Source organism: Oncorhynchus mykiss, unplaced genomic scaffold (genome assembly GCF_057628025.1).
Source record: "Oncorhynchus mykiss isolate SJ-2025 unplaced genomic scaffold, ASM5762802v1 scaffold103, whole genome shotgun sequence".
In the NCBI taxonomy this organism is placed as follows: Eukaryota; Metazoa; Chordata; class Actinopteri; order Salmoniformes; family Salmonidae; genus Oncorhynchus; species Oncorhynchus mykiss.
This window is the reverse complement of record NW_028322102.1, coordinates 2,027,797-2,050,000: the sequence shown is the minus strand read 5'-3', so window position 1 is coordinate 2,050,000 and position 22,204 is coordinate 2,027,797. Positions and strand designations below refer to the sequence as shown.

The window sequence follows — 22,204 nt, the reverse complement described above, 5'->3', positions numbered from 1 at the left end:
CCCAGCCATACTGTACAACCCCAGCCATACTGTACAACCCCAGCCATACTGTACAACCCCAGCCATACTGTACAACCCCAGTCATACTGTACAACCCCAGCCATACTGTATAACCCCAGCCATACTGAACAACCCCAGCCATACTGTATAACCCCAGCCATACTGTACAACCCCAGCCATACTGTACAACCCCAGCCATACTGTACAACCCCAGCCATACTGTACAACCCCAGCCATACTGTACAACCCCAGCCATACTGTACAACCCCAGCCATACTGTACAACCCCAGCCATACTGTACAACCCCAGCCATACTGTACAACCCCAGCCATACTGAACAACCCCAGCCATACTGTACAACCCCAGCCATACTGAACAACCCCAGCCATACTGTACAACCCCAGTCATACTGTACAACCCAGCCATACTGTACAACCCAGCCATACTGTATAACCCCAGCCATACTGTATAACCCCAGCCATACTGAACAACCCCAGCCATACTGTATAACCCCAGCCATACTGAACAACCCCAGCCATACTGTATAACCCCAGCCATACTGTACAACCCCAGCCATACTGTACAACCCCAGCCATACTGTACAACCCCAGCCATACTGTACAACCCCAGCCATACTGTATAACCCCATCCATACTGTACAACCCCAGTCATACTGTACAACCCCAGCCATACTGTATAACCCCAGCCATACTGAACAACCCCAGCCATACTGTATAACCCCAGCCATACTGAACAACCCCAGCCATACTGTATAACCCCAGCCATACTGTACAACCCCAGCCATACTGTACAACCCCAGCCATACTGTACAACCCCAGTCATACTGTACAACCCCAGCCATACTGTACAACCCCAGCCATACTGTACAACCCCAGCCATACTGTACAACCCCAGTCATACTGTACAACCCAGCCATACTGTACAACCCAGCCATACTGTATAACCCCAGCCATACTGTATAACCCCAGCCATACTGTACAACCCCAGCCATACTGTACAACCCCAGCCATACTGAACAACCCCAGCCATACTGTACAACCCCAGCCATACTGTACAACCCCAGCCATACTGAACAACCCCAGCCATACTGTACAACCCCAGTCATACTGTACAACCCAGCCATACTGTACAACCCAGCCATACTGTATAACCCCAGCCATACTGTATAACCCCAGCCATACTGAACAACCCCAGCCATACTGTATAACCCCAGCCATACTGAACAACCCCAGCCATACTGTACAACCCCAGCCATACTGTATAACCCCAGCCATACTGTACAACCCCAGCCATACTGTACAACCCCAGCCATACTGTATAACCCCAGCCATACTGTATAACCCCAGCCATACTGTATAACCCCAGCCATACTGTACAACCCCAGCCATACTGTACAACCCCAGCCATACTGTACAACCCCAGCCATACTGTACAACCCCAGCCATACTGAACAACCCCAGCCATACTGTACAACCCCAGCCATACTGAACAACCCCAGCCATACTGTACAACCCCAGTCATACTGTACAACCCAGCCATACTGTACAACCCAGCCATACTGTATAACCCCAGCCATACTGTATAACCCCAGCCATACTGAACAACCCCAGCCATACTGTATAACCCCAGCCATACTGAACAACCCCAGCCATACTGTACAACCCCAGCCATACTGTACAACCCCAGCCATACTGTACAACCCCAGCCATACTGTATAACCCCAGCCATACTGTACAACCCCAGTCATACTGTACAACCCCAGCCATACTATATAACCCCAGCCATACTGAACAACCCCAGCCATACTGAATAACCCCAGCCATACTGTACAACCCCAGCCATACTGTACAACCCCAGTCATACTGTACAACCCCAGCCATACTGTACAACCCCAGCCATACTGTACAACCCCAGTCATACTGTACAACCCCAGCCATACTGTACAACCCCAGCCATACTGTACAACCCCAGCCATACTGTACAACCCCAGCCATACTGTACAACCCCAGCCATACTGTACAACCCCAGCCATACTGTACAACCCCAGCCATACTGAACAACCCCAGCCATACTGTACAACCCCAGCCATACTGTACAACCCCAGCCATACTGTACAACCCCAGCCATACTGTACAACCCCAGCCATACTGTACAACCCCAGCCATACTGTACAACCCCAGCCATACTGTACAACCCAAGCCATACTGAACAACCCCAGCCATACTGTACAACCCCAGCCATACTGTACAACCCCAGCCATACTGAACAACCCCAGCCATACTGTACAACCCCAGCCATACTGAACAACCCCAGCCATACTGTACAACCCCAGCCATACTGTACAACCCCAGCCATACTGTACAACCCCAGCCATACTGTACAACCCCAGTCATACTGTACAACCCCAGCCATACTGTACAACCCCAGTCATACTGTACAACCCCAGCCATACTGTACAACCCCAGCCATACTGTACAACCCCAGCCATACTGTACAACCCCAGCCATACTGAACAACCCCAGCCATACTGAACAACCCCAGCCATACTGTACAACCCCAGCCATACTGTACAACCCCAGCCATACTGTACAACCCCAGCCATACTGTACAACCCCAGCCATACTGTACAACCCCAGCCATACTGAACAACCCCAGCCATACTGTACAACCCCAGCCATACTGTACAACCCCAGCCATACTGAACAACCCCAGCCATACTGTACAACCCCAGCCATACTGTACAACCCCAGCCATACTGTACAACCCCAGCCATACTGAACAACCCCAGCCATACTGTACAACCCCAGCCATACTGTACAACCCCAGCCATACTGTACAACCCCAGTCATACTGTACAACCCCAGCCATACTGTACAACCCCAGCCATACTGCACAACCCCAGCCATACTGTACAACCCCAGTCATACTGTACAACCCCAGCCATACTGTACAACCCCAGTCATACTGTACAACCCCAGCCATACTGTACAACCCCAGCCATACTGTACAACCCCAGCCATACTGTACAACCCCAGCCATACTGTATAACCCCAGCCATACTGAACAACCCCAGCCATACTGTACAACCCCAGCCATACTGTACAACCCCAGCCATACTGTACAACCCCAGCCATACTGTACAACCCCAGTCATACTGTACAACCCCAGTCATACTGTACAACCCCAGCCATACTGTACAACCCCAGCCATACTGTACAACCCAAGCCATACTGAACAACCCCAGCCATACTGTACAACCCCAGCCATACTGTACAACCCCAGCCATACTGAACAACCCCAGCCATACTGTACAACCCCAGCCATACTGTACAACCCCAGCCATACTGTACAACCCCAGCCATACTGTACAACCCCAGTCATACTGTACAACCCCAGCCATACTGTACAACCCCAGTCATACTGTACAACCCCAGCCATACTGTACAACCCCAGCCATACTGTACAACCCCAGCCATACTGAACAACCCCAGCCATACTGAACAACCCCAGCCATACTGTACAACCCCAGCCATACTGTACAACCCCAGCCATACTGTACAACCCCAGCCATACTGTACAACCCCAGCCATACTGAACAACCCCAGCCATACTGTACAACCCCAGCCATACTGTACAACCCCAGCCATACTGAACAACCCCAGCCATACTGTACAACCCCAGCCATACTGTACAACCCCAGCCATACTGTACAACCCCAGCCATACTGAACAACCCCAGCCATACTGTACAACCCCAGCCATACTGTACAACCCCAGCCATACTGTACAACCCCAGTCATACTGTACAACCCCAGCCATACTGTACAACCCCAGCCATACTGCACAACCCCAGCCATACTGTACAACCCCAGTCATACTGTACAACCCCAGCCATACTGTACAACCCCAGTCATACTGTACAACCCCAGCCATACTGTACAACCCCAGCCATACTGTACAACCCCAGCCATACTGTACAACCCCAGCCATACTGAACAACCCCAGCCATACTGAACAACCCCAGCCATACTGTACAACCCCAGCCATACTGTACAACCCCAGCCATACTGTACAACCCCAGCCATACTGTACAACCCTAGCCATACTGAACAACCCCAGCCATACTGAACAACCCCAGCCATACTGTACAACCCCAGCCATACTGTACAACCCCAGCCATACTGTATAACCCCAGCCATACTGTACAACCCCAGCCATACTGTACAACCCCAGCCATACTGTACAACCCCAGCCATACTGAACAAACCCCAGCCATACTGTACAACCCCAGCCATACTGTACAACCCCAGCCATACTGTACAACCCCAGCCATACTGTACAACCCCGGCCATACTGTACAACCCCAGCCATACTGTACAACCCCAGCCATACTGTATAACCCTAGCCATACTGTACAACCCCAGCCATACTGTACAACCCCAGCCATACTGTACAACCCCAGCCATACTGTACAACCCCAGCCATACTGTATAACCCCAGCCATACTGTACAACCCCAGCCATACTGTATAACCCCAGCCATACTGTACAACCCCAGCCATACTGAACAACCCCAGCCATACTGTATAACCCCAGCCATACTGTACAACCCCAGCCATACTGAACAACCCCAGCCATACTGTACAACCCCAGCCATACTGTATAACCCCAGCCATACTGTACAACCCCAGCCATACTGTACAACCCCAGCCATACTGAACAACCCCAGCCATACTGTATAACCCCAGCCATACTGAACAACCCCAGCCATACTGAACAACCCCAGCCATACTGTACAACCCCAGCCATACTGAACAACCCCAGCCATACTGAACAACCCCAGCCATACTGAACAACCCCAGCCATACTGTACAACCCCAGCCATACTGTACAACCCCAGCCATACTGAACAACCCCAGCCATACTGAACAACCCCAGCCATACTGTACAACCCCAGCCATACTGTACAACCCCAGCCATACTGTACAACCCCAGCCATGCTGAACAACCCCAGCCATACTGTATAACCCCAGCCATACTGTATAACCCCAGCCATATTGTACAACCCCAGCCATACTGTACAACCCCAGCCATACTGTACAACCCCAGCCATACTGTACAACCCCAGCCATACTGTACAACCCCAGCCATACTGAACAACCCCAGCCATGCTGAACAACCCCAGCCATACTGTACAACCCCAGCCATACTGTACAACCCCAGCCATACTGAACAAACCCCAGCCATACTGTACAACCCCAGCCATACTGTACAACCCCAGCCATACTGTACAACCCCAGCCATACTGTACAACCCCAGCCATACTGAACAAACCCCAGTCATACTGAACAACCCCAGCCATACTGAACAAACCCCAGCCATACTGTATAACACCAACCATACTGAACAAACCCCAGCCATACTGTACAACCCCAGCCATACTGTACAACCCCAGCCATACTGTACAAACCCCAGCCATACTGTACAACCCCAGCCATAATATACAACCCCAGCCATACTGTACAACCCCAGCCATACTGTACAACCCCAGCCATACTGAACAAACCCCAGCCATACTGTACAACCCCAGCCATACTATACAACCCCAGCCATACTGTACAACCCCAGCCATACTGTACAACCCCAGCCATACTGAACAACCCCAGCCATACTGTACAACCCCAGCCATACTGTACAACCCCAGCCATACTGAACAAACCCCAGCCATACTGTACAACCCCAGTCATACTGTACAACCCCAGCCATACTGTACAACCCCAGCCATACTGTACAACCCCAGCCATACTGTATAACCCCAGCCATACTGTACAACCCCAGCCATACTGAACAACCCCAGCCATACTGTATAACCCCAGCCATACTGTACAACCCCAGCCATACTGAACAACCCCAGCCATACTGTATAACCCCAGCCATACTGTATAACCCCAGCCATACTGTACAACCCCAGCCATACTGTACAACCCCAGCCATACTGAACAACCCCAGCCATACTGTATAACCCCAGCCATACTGAACAACCCCAGCCATACTGAACAACCCCAGCCATACTGTACAACCCCAGCCATACTGAACAACCCCAGCCATACTGAACAACCCCAGCCATACTGAACAACCCCAGCCATACTGTACAACCCCAGCCATACTGTACAACCCCAGCCATACTGAACAACCCCAGCCATACTGAACAACCCCAGCCATACTGTACAACCCCAGCCATACTGTACAACCCCAGCCATACTGTACAACCCCAGCCATGCTGAACAACCCCAGCCATACTGTATAACCCCAGCCATACTGTATAACCCCAGCCATATTGTACAACCCCAGCCATACTGTACAACCCCAGCCATACTGTACAACCCCAGCCATACTGTACAACCCCAGCCATACTGAACAACCCCAGCCATGCTGAACAACCCCAGCCATACTGTACAACCCCAGCCATACTGTACAACCCCAGCCATACTGAACAACCCCAGCCATACTGTACAACCCCAGCCATACTGTACAACCCCAGCCATACTGTATAACCCCAGCCATACTGTACAACCCCAGCCATACTGTATAACCACAGCCATACTGTACAACCCCAGCCATACTGTACAACCCCAGCCATACTGAACAACCCCAGCCATACTGTACAACCCCAGCCATACTGTACAACCCCAGCCATACTGTACAACCCCAGTCATACTGTATAACCCCAGCCATACTGTACAACCCCAGCCATACTGTATAACCCCAGCCATACTGTACAACCCCAGCCATACTGTACAACCCCAGCCATACTGTACAACCCCAGCCATACTGAACAACCCCAGCCATACTGTACAACCCCAGCCATACTGTACAACCCCAGTCATACTGTATAACCCCAGCCATACTGTACAACCCCAGCCATACTGTATAACCCCAGCCATACTGTACAACCCCAGCCATACTGAACAACCCCAGCCATACTGTACAACCCCAGCCATACTGAACAACCCCAGCCATACTGAACAACCCCAGCCATACTGTACAACCCCAGCCATACTGTACAACCCCAGCCATACTGTACAACCCCAGCCATACTGAACAACCCCAGCCATACTGAACAACCCCAGCCATAATGAACAACCTCCTGGTGTGTATGAGCAAAGATGAAAGTCAGGACCCTACGCACAACCCTCTTTATCCCTCCTGCCAACCCACTGCCACCCTCCTGCCACCCCATCAAATCCGCCTGTTCTGAAAGACAGGCCTAATCCAGGATAGACAGGCTACTCTGAGAGACAGGCCTAAACCTGGACAGACAGGCTACTCTGAGAGACAGGCCTAAACCAGGACAGACAGGCTACTCTGAGAGACAGGCCTAAACCAGGACAGACAGGCTACTCTGAGAGACAGGCCTAAACCAGGACAGACAGGCTACTCTGAGAGACAGGCCTAAACCTGGACAGACAGGCTACTCTGAGAGACAGGCCTAAACCAAGACAGACAGGCTACTATGAGAGACAGGCCTAAACCAGGACAGACAGGTTACTCTGAGAGACAGGCCTAAACCAGGACAGACAGGCTACTCTGTGAGACCAGAAGTCCCGACAAGAATAGTAAACAAACAAGAATGTACCAACTGGGGACATTTTGTTAGTCCCCACAAGGTCAAATGCTATTTCTATGGGGTTTAGGGTTAAGGTTAGAATTTCATAAAGGGTTAGGATTAGGAGCTAGGGTTAGGTTAGGGGTTAATGTTATGTTTTTTGGTTAGGTTGGAGTACGGGTAAGGGTTTAGGAAAATAGGATTTTGAATGAGACTGAATTGTGTGTCCCCATAAGGTTAGCTGTACAAGACTGTGTGTGTGTGTGTGCGTGTGTGTGTGTGTGTGTGTGTGTGTCTGTGTGTGTGTGTGTGTTCGTGCATGCGTGCGTGTGATTGTGCTCTCTCCCGTTACAAAACCTGGGTTTCTGACGCTATTATGTATTGGCCAATTAGAGTCTTTGATGCCACAGCCTACCACTTCGGAGCAGGAGAAGGAGCCGTTTCAAGGACAGCTGCATACGGAACAATTCTGAATCTATTCTATTCTACAGCTGCGTACGGAACAATTCTGAATCTATTCTATTCTACAGCTGAATACAGAACAATTAGGAATCTATTCTATTCTACAGCTGAATACAGAACAATTAGGAATCTATTCTATTCTACAGCTGAATACAGAACAATTAGGAATCTATTCTATTCTATTGTATTCTACAGCTGAATACAGAACAATTAGGAATCTATTCTATTCTACAGCTGAATACAGAACAATTAGGAATCTATTCTATTCTACAGCTGAATACAGAACAATTAGGAATCTATTCTATTCTACAGCTGAATACAGAACAATTAGGAATCTATTCTATTCTACAGCTGAATACAGAACAATTAGGAATCTATTCTATTCTATTCTACAGCTGAATACAGAACAATTAGGAATCTATTCTATTCTACAGCTGAATACAGAACAATTAGGAATCTATTCTATTCTATTTTATTCTATAGCTGCATACGGAAATATTTCAGAGGCACTTAAATCCACAGCTAATAGTCTAGTCATCATTCTTTTCCAGTCCAGTGATAAAACAGAGGACAAAGTCAAAACAGCTTTAAATCACAGGGACAAATCGCAGACACGTGTTACATTTGGTACCTGATCTCATACCTAACCACTTTCCTCAGCCTCTCCCACCCTCCCTCTCTTCTCCCTTCTCAGACGGTACAGGACACTACGGTATCTCTCTGTAGGTGTCCCTCCCTCTGTCCTCCCGTCTCAGACGGTACAGGACACTACGGTATCTCTCTGTCGGTGTTTCTCCCATCTCAGACAGTACAGGACACTACGGTATCTCTCTGTCGGTGTCCCTCCCATCTCAGACGGTACAGGACACTACGGTATCTCTCTGTAGGTGTCCCTCCCTCTGTCCTCCCGTCTCAGACGGTACAGGACACTACGGTATCTCTCTGTCGGTGTCTCTCCCTCTCTCATCCCATCTCAGACGGTACAGGACACTACAGTATCTCTCTGTCAGCGTTCCTCCCTCTCTCTCCCTTCTCAGACGGTACAGGACACTACAGTATCTCTATGTTGGTGTCTCTCCATCTCTCCTCCCGTCTCAGACGGTACAGGACACTACGGTATCTCTCTGTCGGTGTCCCTCCCTCTCTCCTCCCGTCTCAGACGGTACAGGACACTACAGTATCTCTCTGCCGGCATCTCTTAGAGATAGGTAATATAGATATTCAGACAGTACAGGACACTACAGTATCTCTCTGCCGGCGTCTCCTAGAGATAGGTAACATGTTAACATAACAACATGTTAATTGAATTGGGGGCAAGTTAAACGTTAACACGTTAAACAACATGAATGGAACCGGCGAATGGCGTCACCACGGTAACACATAGTGGTGTTCAAAGGAGCGCATATCTCTATTATCTCAGTATCTACTGACTGAGGTTTGATCTGAAGATCTCCTAGTCTCTACTGTCTGAGGTTTGATCTGGATCCCTCCTAGTCTCTACTGACTGAGGTTTGATCTGGATCCCTCCTAGTCTCTACTGACTGAGGATTGATCTGGATCCCTCCTAGTCTCTACTGACTGAGGTTTGATCTGGATCCCTCCTAGACTCTACTGTCTGAGGTTTGATCTGAAGACCTCCTAGTCTCTACTGACTGAGGTTTGATCTGGATCCCTCCTAGTCTCTACTGACTGAGGTTTGATCTGGATCCCTCCTAGTCTCTACTGACTGAGGATTGATCTGGATCCCTCCTAGTCTCTACTGACTGAGGTTTGATCTGGATCCCTCCTAGTCTCTACTGACTGAGGTTTGATCTGGATCCCTCCTAGTCTCTACTGTCTGAGGTTTGATCTGAAGACCTCCTAGTCTCTACTGACTGAGGTTTGATCTGGATCCCTCCTAGTCTCTACTGACTGAGGTTTGATCTGGATCCCTCCTAGTCTCTACTGACTGAGGTTTGATCTGGATCCCTCCTAGTCTCTACTGACTGAGGTTTGATCTGGATCCCTCCTAGTCTCTACTGACTGAGGTTTGATCTGGATCCCTCCTAGTCTCTACTGACTGAGGTTTGATCTGGATCCCTCCTAGCCTCTACTGACTGAGGTTTGATCTGGATCCCTCCTAGTCTCTACTGACTGAGGTTTGATCTGGATCCCTCCTAGACTCTACTGTCTGAGGTTTGATCTGAAGACCTCCTAGTCTCTACTGACTGAGGTTTGATCTGGATCCCTCCTAGTCTCTACTGACTGAGGTTTGATCTGGATCCCTCCTAGTCTCTACTGACTGAGGATTGATCTGGATCCCTCCTAGTCTCTACTGACTGAGGTTTGATCTGGATCCCTCCTAGTCTCTACTGACTGAGGTTTGATCTGGATCCCTCCTAGTCTCTACTGACTGAGGTTTGATCTGGATCCCTCCTAGTCTCTACTGTCTGAGGTTTGATCTGAAGACCTCCTAGTCTCTACTGACTGAGGTTTGATCTGGATCCCTCCTAGTCTCTACTGACTGAGGTTTGATCTGGATCCCTCCTAGTCTCTACTGACTGAGGTTTGATCTGGATCCCTCCTAGTCTCTACTGACTGAGGTTTGATCTGGATCCCTCCTAGTCTCTACTGACTGAGGTTTGATCTGGATCCCTCCTAGTCTCTACTGACTGAGGTTTGATCTGGATCCCTCCTAGTCTCTACTGACTGAGGTTTGATCTGGATCCCTCCTAGACTCTACTGTCTAAGGTTTGATCTGAAGACCTCCTAGTCTCTACTGACTGAGGTTTGATCTGGATCCCTCCTAGTCTCTACTGACTGAGGTTTGATCTGGATCCCTCCTAGTCTCTACTGACTGAGGTTTGATCTGAAGACCTCCTGATCTCTACTGACTGAGGTTTGATCTGAAGACCTCCTAGTCTCTACTGTCTGAGGTTTGATCTGAAGACCTCCTAGTCTCTACTGACTGAGGTTTGATCTGAAGACCTCCTAGTCTCTACTGACTGAGGTTTGATCTGAAAACCTCCTAGTCTCTACTGATTGAGGTTTGATCTGGATCCCTCCTAGTCTCTACTGACTGAGGTTTGATCTGAAGACCTCCTAGTCTCTACTGACTGAGGTTTGATCTGAAGACCTCCTAGTCTCTACTGTCTGAGGTTTGATCTGAAGACCTCCTAGTCCCTACTGTCTGAGGTTTGATCTGAAGACATCCTAGTCTCTACTGACTGAGGTTTGATCTGAAGACCTCCTAGTCTCTACTGACTGAGGTTTGATCTGAAGACCTCCTAGTCTCTACTGACTGAGGTTTGATCTGAAGACCTCCTAGTCTCTACTGACTGAGGTTTGATCTGAAGACCTCCTAGTCTCTACTGACTGAGGTTTGATCTGAAGACCTCCTAGTCTCTACTGACTGAGGTTTATCTGGATCCCTCCTAGTCTCTACTGACTGAGGTTTGATCTGAAGACCTCCTAGTCTCTACTGACTGAGGTTTGATCTGGATCCTTTCTAGTCTCTACTGACTGAGGTTTGATCTGGATCCCTCCTAGTCTCTACTGACTGAGGTTTGATCTGGATCCCTCCTAGACTCTACTGTCTAAGGTTTGATCTGAAGACCTCCTAGTCTCTACTGACTGAGGTTTGATCTGGATCCCTCCTAGTCTCTACTGACTGAGGTTTGATCTGGATCCCTCCTAGTCTCTACTGACTGAGGTTTGATCTGAAGACCTCCTGATCTCTACTGACTGAGGTTTGATCTGAAGACCTCCTAGTCTCTACTGTCTGAGGTTTGATCTGAAGACCTCCTAGTCTCTACTGACTGAGGTTTGATCTGAAGACCTCCTAGTCTCTACTGACTGAGGTTTGATCTGAAAACCTCCTAGTCTCTACTGATTGAGGTTTGATCTGGATCCCTCCTAGTCTCTACTGACTGAGGTTTGATCTGAAGACCTCCTAGTCTCTACTGACTGAGGTTTGATCTGAAGACCTCCTAGTCTCTACTGTCTGAGGTTTGATCTGAAGACCTCCTAGTCCCTACTGTCTGAGGTTTGATCTGAAGACATCCTAGTCTCTACTGACTGAGGTTTGATCTGAAGACCTCCTAGTCTCTACTGACTGAGGTTTGATCTGAAGACCTCCTAGTCTCTACTGACTGAGGTTTGATCTGAAGACCTCCTAGTCTCTACTGACTGAGGTTTATCTGGATCCCTCCTAGTCTCTACTGACTGAGGTTTGATCTGAAGACCTCCTAGTCTCTACTGACTGAGGTTTGATCTGGATCCTTTCTAGTCTCTACTGACTGAGGTTTGATCTGAAGACCTCCTAGTCTCTACTGACTGAGGTTTGATCTGGATCCCTCCTAGATTATCTGTAGATGGACGTAAAGACAGCAGTAATGTTTTCCTAGAGGATTCTAGAAGATCACTAGCCCATTCCAGATATATATACAGATACACTGTCTTTGACCCCAAGTCTCATGAGCTAAACATTCATTTTTTTGTGCAAAATGTTGAAATGGAACATTTAGCTTAAGAGACTACGGCTGTGTTGACACAAGAAGCCCAATTCTGATATTTTGCCTATATATTGGCAAAAGATTCTGATCTGATTGATCAAAAGACCAATTAGTGGCAAAAGATCAGAATTGGGGCTGCCTGTGTAAACACAGCCATGGTATTCCATGTATGCTGCTTACCCTGGTGCTGAAGGCTCCGAAGGGGCTGTCTGATTGGTTGTGGCTGTTCTGGGCGTCTCCATGAACCAGCGATATGTTGAAGCCATGGCCACACGAGCCAGGTGTGAGGTTGAGCTGTTCTGACCGGTAGATCCTGTGGGATCCACTGGGGGGATCCGTTGACGGCTCCAACACGTAAGATCTGTTTTCTAGTGATATGAAGCCACTGGGAATACAAGAGTGATATTGATCAATCAATCAATCGATCATCAATCAATGAAGTAGAAGAACATTTCTTAAATGTCTGTCATGATGTTTTTTTTCTACAGAATGTTGGACAATGGATCTCTTATTTTTATTTGAACCTTTATTTGACTTGGCAAGTCAGTTAAGAACAAATTCTTATTTTCAATGACAGCGGGGTAACTGCCTTGTTCAGGGACAGAATGACTGTCAAGCCCTGGTCTTAGTATTTTGTGTTTTCTTTATTATTTTGGTCAGGCCAGGCTGTGACATGGGTTTATTTATGTGGTTTGTTTTGTCTTGGGGTTTTCGTAGGTATTGGGATTGTGGTATAGTGGGGTTCTCTAGAATAGTCTATGGATGTCTGGAGTGGTTCTCAATCAGAGGCAGGTGTTTATCGTTGTCTCTGATTGGGAATCATATTTAGGCAGCCATATTCTTTGAGTGTTTCGTGGGTGATTGTTCCTGTCTCTGTGTTTGTTTTCACGAGATAGGCTGTTTAGGTTTTCTCACGGTTATTGTTTTGTTAGTCTATTCATGTATAGTTACTTCATTAAAGAACCATGAATAATAACCACGCTGCGTTTTGGTCCGCCTCTCCTTCAACTCAAGAAAACCGTTACAATGACAGAGTTGTACCTTGTCAGCTCGGGGATTTGATCTAGCAACCCTTCAGGTGACTAGTCCAACGCACTAACCACTAGGCTACGCTGCCGCCCCAATTGAGATGCTTTGTGGGTAACACTACTTTTACCTCGTCGATAAAGTCTCACTGTGGGAACAAATCAAGAGGCAGACATTTGGCTTAATAAGAAATATAGTAATATCCTCCCCGGTGGTTTCTCATTCTCCGTCTGTCCGTGATGAGAGTCTCTTATTTCTCACCGTCAACTTTTCTCACACTAATAAAAACAGCCCTGGTGATTTAAAGTGACGTCTTCGTCCACTGAAACTGGGCCAAAACTTTTTATCAACCTCTTGACAACGTTCATAACCACATAAACTTAACATTAAAAAACGCTCCCAAAGCCAGACTATAGCTGCCAACTAAAAACCCCGAAACAATTTGTCTTGGCCGTCGCGCCAGGCACTCGTCAAACTAAGCCCTCTGCATCTGTCTATGCAGAAACAGGTTGTAGAGGGGCAGAAAAATGAGCGGCCTGTAAAACAGGGCCTTGCATCACAAACGGCACCCTATTTCCTATATAGTGCACTACTCTTAACAAGAACTCTATGGGGCTCTGGTTAAAAGTAGTGCACCACATAGGGAATAGGGTAGCAATTGGGAATGCACTCAAGGGCTTAACAATTACCCCTATCACTCCTTAGAGGAGGAAAACTGTTGGCACGTTTTGGGAACGACATTCCTGATGATGTCCACAAAAATGAGCAGACTCGTTACTCCTACTTGACATGTGTGAACGCTGAACGGTTCTTTTTTCCAGCTTTGCATGTCTTCACTGTGTTAAAGACTTGTATTACTCTGACTGTAGATCGTTGTCTTGGATCAATTAACACAGGGATGAATTTCCATTTCCATTCATCACTGATACCCTGACTACACTACTTGTGTCGCGTGCGCGAGCGTTACAAAATTAATTTAGAAATCTATGTTATTCAATTATTGCACCCACACTGCTCGCGCGCGTCAACGAGCGTCTGCGTTGCCAAGGGCTAAAATAGAAGTCCTTTCTATTTCTGACGCAGATCACGCTGCAAGTCCTGCCTCTCCCATCTCCTCATTGGTTTATAGAAGCAGCTACCCACGTGCCATCTCCTCATTGGTTATGCCCACGTGGGTGACTGAAAGATGAACTGTTTTGCCGGTTGTCGTGGTAATACTATGAAAGTTTAGATGCCATATAAGTTCAAAGATGAAAAAGCCTAGAAGGAGGAGAGATGACTAGAAACGATTCGGTTGACCGTTTTATGTGTTGATTAATTGGCGGAGTAGAGGACCTTGTGCATTTCAGGTAAAATAACAACTCAGTGTTTAACGTTGTATCCCAGGACAAATTAGCTAGCAACAGCAAGGTAGCTAAATAAGACAAATTAGCTAGCAAGTGCAAGCTAGCTAAATAAGACAAATTAGCTAGCAAGGGCAAGCTAGCTAAATAAGACAAATTAGCTAGCAAGTGCAAGCTAGCTAAATTGCCATAACGTTAAATGTTTACTGTTTTTCGCCCTGTCCCCAAATTACTGTTATTGGTTCAGAGTTTGTTATGATATTTTAACCTGCGTGTCGTAATCTCGTCTCAGGGGACAAAATATATTTTTGCATGATTGCGCACGATGGCGCACGCACGCAGCTGTTTTGGGTTTCGTGTAAGGTGTGTTTATATGGTAACTCTGTTAATCTTTAGTTTCAGAGAGAAACAGAGAAGAACACAGAGGCAGAGAGAAACAGAGGCAGAGAGAAACAGAGAACAACAACATTGATGATGAGACAGTTGATGAGAATGCCCGTTGCTTCAGGCTAATCTAACTGCTTTGCTAGTCGGTCACTGGAGCGTTGAGGTTCATTAGACCATGGGTTAATGACATGACAATACATACAGGAGGCCCACTGACACACACACACACACACACACACACACACACACACACACACACACACACACACACACACACACACACACACACACACACACACACACACACACACACACACACACACACACACACACTCACCTGAGACCTGAGCAGGTACTGAGGCTGACGTCAGAATAGATGTGTCCCTGCACCTTTCCGTGGTAATAGCAGTTTGTCTGAGAAGAGAGTTTAACATACTGTTAGGACAAGGCCGGACTGTCAGGGTAGGTAGGAGGGGCATGAAGGTAGGACAGAGAGTTTAACATACTGTTAGGACAAGGCCGGACTGTCAGGGTAGGTAGGAGGGGCAGGAAGGTAGGACAGAGAGTTTAACATACTGAGAAATGCTTGTTGAAGTTTTCGATTATCATGGATTTATTGGAGGTGACCGTGTTACCTAGCCTCAGTGCAGTGGGCAGCTGGGAGGAGGTGCTCTTGTTCTCCATGGACTTTACAGTGTCCCAGAACTTTTTGGAGTTAGAGCTACAGGATGCAAATTTCTGCTTGAAAAAGCTAGCCTTAGCTTTTCTGACTGACTGCGTGTATTGGTTCATGACTTCCCTGAACAGATGCATATCGCGGGGACTATTTTATGCTATTGCAGTACGCCACAGGACAAGGACACAGGACAAGGCTGTTAGGACAAGGCCGGACTGTCAGGGTAGGTAGGAGGGTCAAGAAGGTAGGACAGAGAGTTTAACATACTGTTAGGACAAGGTCAGACTGTCAGGGTAGGTAGGAGGGACAGGAAGGTAGACAGTGGAGGAAGTATCTGGTTTGAAGTGAAAATACAGCTTCTGTCTATGGTCGAGACCCAGGCCATCTATGGTCCAGACCCAGGCCATATCCTGTGGTATCTATGGTCCAGATCCAGGTTATCTCCTGTGGTACCTATGGTCCAGACCCAGGCCATCTACTGTGGTACCTATGGTCCAGACCCAGGCCATCTATGGTCCAGACCCAGGCCATCTCTGGTCCAGACCCAGGCCATCTCCTGTGGTACCTATGGTCCAGACCCAGGCCATCTCCTGTGGTACCTATGGTCCAGACCCAGGCCCTCTCATGTGGTACCTATGGCCCAGACCCAGGCCATCTCTGGTCCAGACCAAGGCCATCTCCTGTGGTACCTATGGTCCAGACCCAGGCCATCGCCTGTGGTACCTATGGTCCAGACCCAGGCCATCTCTGGTCCAGACCCAGGCCATCTACTGTGGTACCTATGGTCCAGACCCAGGCCATCTCCTGTGGTACCTATGGTCCAGACCCAGGCCATCTCCTGTGGTACCTATGGTCCAGACCCAGGCCATCTATGGTCCAGACCCAGGCCATCTCCTGTGGTACCTATGGTCCAGACCCAGGCCATCTTTGGTCCAGACCCAGGCCATCTACTGTGGTACCTATGGTCCAGACCCAGGCCATCTCCTGTGATACCTATGGTCCAGACCCAGGCCATCTCCTGTGGTATCTATGGTCCAGACCCAGGCCATCTCCTGTGGTATCTATGGTCCAGACCCAGGCCATCTCCTGTGGTACCTATGGTCCAGACCCAGGCCATCTCTGGTCCAGACCCAGGCCATCTACTGTGGTACCTATGGTCCAGACCCAGGCCATCTCCTGTGGTACCTATGGTCCAGACCCAGGCCATCTCTGGTCCAGACCCAGGCCATCTACTGTGGTACCTATGGTCCAGACCCAGGCCATCTCCTGTGATACCTATGGTCAAGACCCAGGCCATCTCCTGTGGTATCTATGGTCCAGACCCAGGCCATCTCCTGTGGTATCTATGGTCCAGACCCAGGCCATCTCCTGTGGTATCTATGGTCCAGACCAAGGCCATCTCCTGTGGTACCTATGGTCCAGACCCAGGCCATCTCCTGTGGTACCTATGGTCCAGACCCAGGCCATCTCTGGTCCAGACCCAGGCCATCTACTGTGGTACCTATGGTCCAGACCCAGGCCATCTCCTATGGTACCTATGGTCCAGACCCAGGCCATCTCTGGTCCAGACCCAGGCCATCTCCTGTGGTACCTGTGGTCCAGACCCAGGCCATCTCCTGTGGTATCTATGGTCCAGACCCAGGCCATCTCCTGTGGTATCTATGGTCCAGACCCAGGCCATCTCCTGTGGTACCTATGGTCCAGACCCAGGCCATCTATGGTCCAGACCCAGGCCATCTCTGGTCCAGACCCAGGCCATCTCCTGTGGTACCTATGGTCCAGACCCAGGCCATCTCCTGTGGTACCTATGGTCCAGACCCAGGCCATCTCCTGTGGTACCTATGGTCCAGACCCAGGCCATCTATGGTCCAGACCCAGACCATCTCTGGTCCAGACCCAGGCCATCTCCTGTGGTACCTATGGTCCAGACCCAGGCCATCTCCTTTGGCACCTATGGTCCAGACCCAGGCCATCTCCTGTGGTATCTATGGTCCAGATCCAGGCCATCTCCTGTGGTATCTCTGGTCCAGACCCAGGCCATCTACTGTGGTACCTATGGTCCAGACCCAGGCCATCTCCTGTGGTACCTATGGTCCAGACCCAGGCCATCTCTGGTCCAGACCCAGGCCATCTCCTGTGGTACCTGTGGTCCAGACCCAGGCCATCTCCTGTGGTATCTATGGTCCAGACCCAGGCCATCTCCTGTGGTATCTATGGTCCAGACCCAGGCCATCTCCTGTGGTACCTATGGTCCAGACCCAGGCCATCTCCTGTGGTACCTATGGTCCAGACCCAGGCCATCTCCTGTGGTACCTATGGTCCAGACCCAGGCCATCTATGGTCCAGACCCAGACCATCTCTGGTCCAGACCCAGGCCATCTCCTGTGGTACCTATGGTCCAGACCCAGGCCATCTCCTTTGGTACCTATGGTCCAGACCCAGGCCATCTCCTGTGGTATCTATGGTCCAGATCCAGGTTATCTCCTGTGGTACCTATGGTCCAGACCCAGGCCCTTGCTCCCTGACTACTTCACTGCTGCACAGTAAAACATGAACATGTGGTTTCTCCACCTCTCCAAATATATACCTCTGTACATTTCAGGATTCGTCTTTACTCTTTTCCAAGGTGGTGGTCGTTCACCTGCTGCTGATTCCACATGTTCAGCGTCTGATCAGTTTTCTCAGAGAGACCCGTCGTGTAACTATTGGTCCTTTACCGTGGAACTAGGAAGTTCCAGAAGACCAGACCTTAGTCCTCTCTCCAAAGCTTCTACTCTGCTTTCTAGGATGTTTTCCAGAAGACCAGACCTTAGTCCTCTCTCCAAAACTTCTACTCTGCATTCTAGGATGTTCCAGAAGACCAGACCTTAGTCCTCTCTCCAAAGCTTCTACTCTACATTCTAGGATGTTCCAGAAGACCAGACCTTAGTCCTCTCTCCAAAGCTTCTACTCTGCTTTCTAGGATGTTCCAGAAGACCAGACCTTAGTCCTCTCTCCAAAACTTCTACTCTGCATTCTAGGATGTTCCAGAAGACCAGACCTTAGTCCTCTCTCCAAAGCTTCTACTCTGCATTCTAGGATGTTCCAGAAGACCAGACCTTAGTCCTCTCTCCAAAGCTTCTACTCTGCTTTCTAGAATGTTCCAGAAGACCAGAACTTAGTCCTCTCTCCAAAGCTTCTACTCTGCTTTCTAGGATGTTCCAGAAGACCAGACCTTAGTCCTTTCTCCAAAGCTTCTACTCTGCTTTCTAGGATGTTTTCCAGAAGACCAGACCTTAGTCCACTCTCCAAAACTTCTACTCTGCTTTCTAGGATGTTTTCCAGAAGACCAGACCTTAGTCTTCTCTCCAAAACTTCTACTCTGCTTTCTAGGATGTTCCAGAAGACCAGACATTAGTCCTCTCTCCAAAGCTTCTACTCTGCTTTCTAGAATGTTCCAGAAGACCAGACCTTAGTCCTCTCTCCAAAGCTTCTACTCTGCTTTCTAGAATGTTCCAGAAGACCAGACCTTAGTCCTCTCTCCAAAGCTTCTACTCTGCTTTCTAGGATGTTCCAGAAGACCAGACCTTAGTCCTCTCTCCAAAGCTTCTACTCTGCTTTCTAGGATGTTCCAGAAGACCAGACCTTAGTCCTCTCTCCAAAGCTTCTACTCTGCTTTCTAGGATGTTCCAGAAGACCAGACCTCTTAACTTAGTCCACTCTCCAAAACTTCTACTCTGCTTTCTAGGATGTTCCAGAAGGCCAGACCTTAGTCCTCTCTCCAAAGCTTCTACTCTGCTTTCTAGAATGTTCCAGAAGACCAGTCCTTAGTCCTCTCTCCAAAGCTTCTACTCTGATTTCTAGGATGTTCCAGAAGACCAGACCTTAGTCCTCTCTCCAAAGCTTCTACTCTGCTTTCTAGGATGTTCCAGAAGACCAGACCTCTTAACTTAGTCCACTCTCCAAAGCTTCTACTCTGCTTTCTAGGATGTTCCAGAAGACCAGACCTTAGTCCTCTCTCCAAAGCTTCTACTCTGCTTTCTAGGATGTTCCAGAAGACCAGACCTTAGTCCTCTCTCCAAAGCTTCTACTCTGCTTTCTAGGATGTTCCAGAAGACCAGACCTCTTAACTTAGTCCACTCTCCAAAACTTCTACTCTGCTTTCTAGGATGTTCCAGAAGGCCAGACCTTAGTCCTCTCTCCAAAGCTTCTACTCTGCTTTCTAGAATGTTCCAGAAGACCAGTCCTTAGTCCTCTCTCCAAAGCTTCTACTCTGATTTCTAGGATGTTCCAGAAGACCAGACCTTAGTCCTCTCTCCAAAGCTTCTACTCTGCTTTCTAGGATGTTCCAGAAGACCAGACCTCTTAACTTAGTCCACTCTCCAAAGCTTCTACTCTGCTTTCTAGGATGTTCCAGAAGACCAGACCTTAGTCCTCTCTCCAAAGCTTCTACTCTGCTTTCTAGGATGTTCCAGAAGACCAGACCTTAGTCCTCTCTCCAAAGCTTCTACTCTGCTTTCTAGGATGTTCCAGAAGACCAGACCTCTTAACTTAGTCCACTCTCCAAAACTTCTACTCTGCTTTCTAGGATATTCCAGAAGGCCAGACCTTAGTCCTCTCTCCAAAGCTTCTACTCTGCTTTCTAGAATGTTCCAGAAGACCAGTCCTTAGTCCTCTCTCCAAAGCTTCTACTCTGATTTCTAGGATGTTCCAGAAGACCAGACCTTAGTCCTCTCTCCAAAGCTTCTACTCTGCTTTCTAGGATGTTCCAGAAGACCAGACCTCTTAACTTAGTCCACTCTCCAAAGCTTCTACTCTGCTTTCTAGGATGTTCCAGAAGACCAGACCTTAGTCCTCTCTCCAAAGCTTCTACTCTGCTTTCTAGGATGTTCCAGAAGACCAGACCTTAGTCCTCTCTCCAAAGCTTCTACTCTGCTTTCTAGGATGTTCCAGAAGACCAGACCTCTTAACTTAGTCCACTCTCCAAAACTTATACTCTGCTTTCTAGGATGTTCCAGAAGGCCAGACCTTAGTCCTCTCTCCAAAGCTTCTACTCTGCTTTCTAGGATGTTCCAGAAGACCAGACCTTAGTCCTCTCTCCAAAACTTCTACTCTGCTTTCTGTCTTCCATGAACATTTACAACAATTTCCCTGCACACAATTGTCCTTCCCTGTCATCCGTACTTCAGCCTGAAGTATTCTGACGTGTTCATCAACGTCTAAGTGTTGGCCCAGTTCTCAACTACACGCTAGTCCATACAGAGTCCTGCCAGACACATCTTGGCCACATCTTGGTATGAATAGACTGTTTCTAGGCTTTCTGATTCTCGGTACACCACTCAGGGGTCAGAGATGGATGGTAATTTGACACCTGACCTGCTTTAAATGGAAACTACAGATGTAATTTGACTGGGGAGATTGGACTGCCCTGTTGTACACCTCTGTGAATGTATCAATTTGGGGAGATTGGACTTCCCTGTTGTACACCTCTGTGAATGTATCAAACTGGGGAGATTGGACTGTCCTGTTGTACACCTCTGTGAATGTACAATATATCAAACCTGTATTTTGTTCATAATTACCATGTGTTTATTCTTACACTTTTTGTATGGATACAATACGTTTTGAGCTCTTGTATTTTAACAATCTGTCATGAAGGACGAGGCTCTCCCTTCCTGTGTCCGGTACGTCCTCTGAGGAACAATGCCTGGAAAGTATTCCATTACAGAGAGCTATAAAACAGACAAATGAAATGGGAAGGACGGAGAAGTGAAGAGGCTATCACTCATCACTCCCTCCCTCCCTCATCACTCCCTCCCTCCCTCATCCCTCCCTCCCTCACCCATCACTCCCTCCCTCCGTCTAATACCTTGCCTCTGACAGACGCTTAGCTGGCATAAAATACTGATACATGAAATGGGGGAATGAAGGGGCTCAGATTCCTCCCTCCCCCCTAACTCCCTCCATACTGGCCAATAAATCACCAATGGATCAGTCCGTCTTAGACTGATGGAAGACTGGAAGTCCCACACTCCCATGAAGGGACCCAGTCACTAGGGGACTGTAGAACCCTCCAGTCTGACACTCCCATGAAGGGACCCAGTCACTAGGGGACTGTAGAACCCTCCAGTCTGACACTCCCATGAAGGGACCCAGTTACTAGGGGACTGTGGAACCCTCCAGTCTGACACTCCCATGAAGGGACCCAGTCAC

The 22,204-nt window shown here is 48.5% G+C and overlaps 1 protein-coding gene across 1 annotated transcript in view; it reads right to left on the bottom strand.

Annotated features, from left to right (window-relative positions):
* The window catches only part of LOC110517068 (disintegrin and metalloproteinase domain-containing protein 12), a 234,598-nt gene that overhangs the window by 90,848 nt on the left and 121,546 nt on the right, over positions 1 to 22,204 (bottom strand). The window contains exons 5-6 of the mRNA XM_090228882.1: positions 15,674 to 15,750; positions 12,761 to 12,965 (exon numbers count right to left, since the gene is read on the bottom strand). Coding sequence (XP_090085008.1) covers positions 12,761 to 12,965; positions 15,674 to 15,750 — 282 coding nt within the window. The remainder of the gene's footprint in view (positions 1 to 12,760; positions 12,966 to 15,673; positions 15,751 to 22,204) is intronic.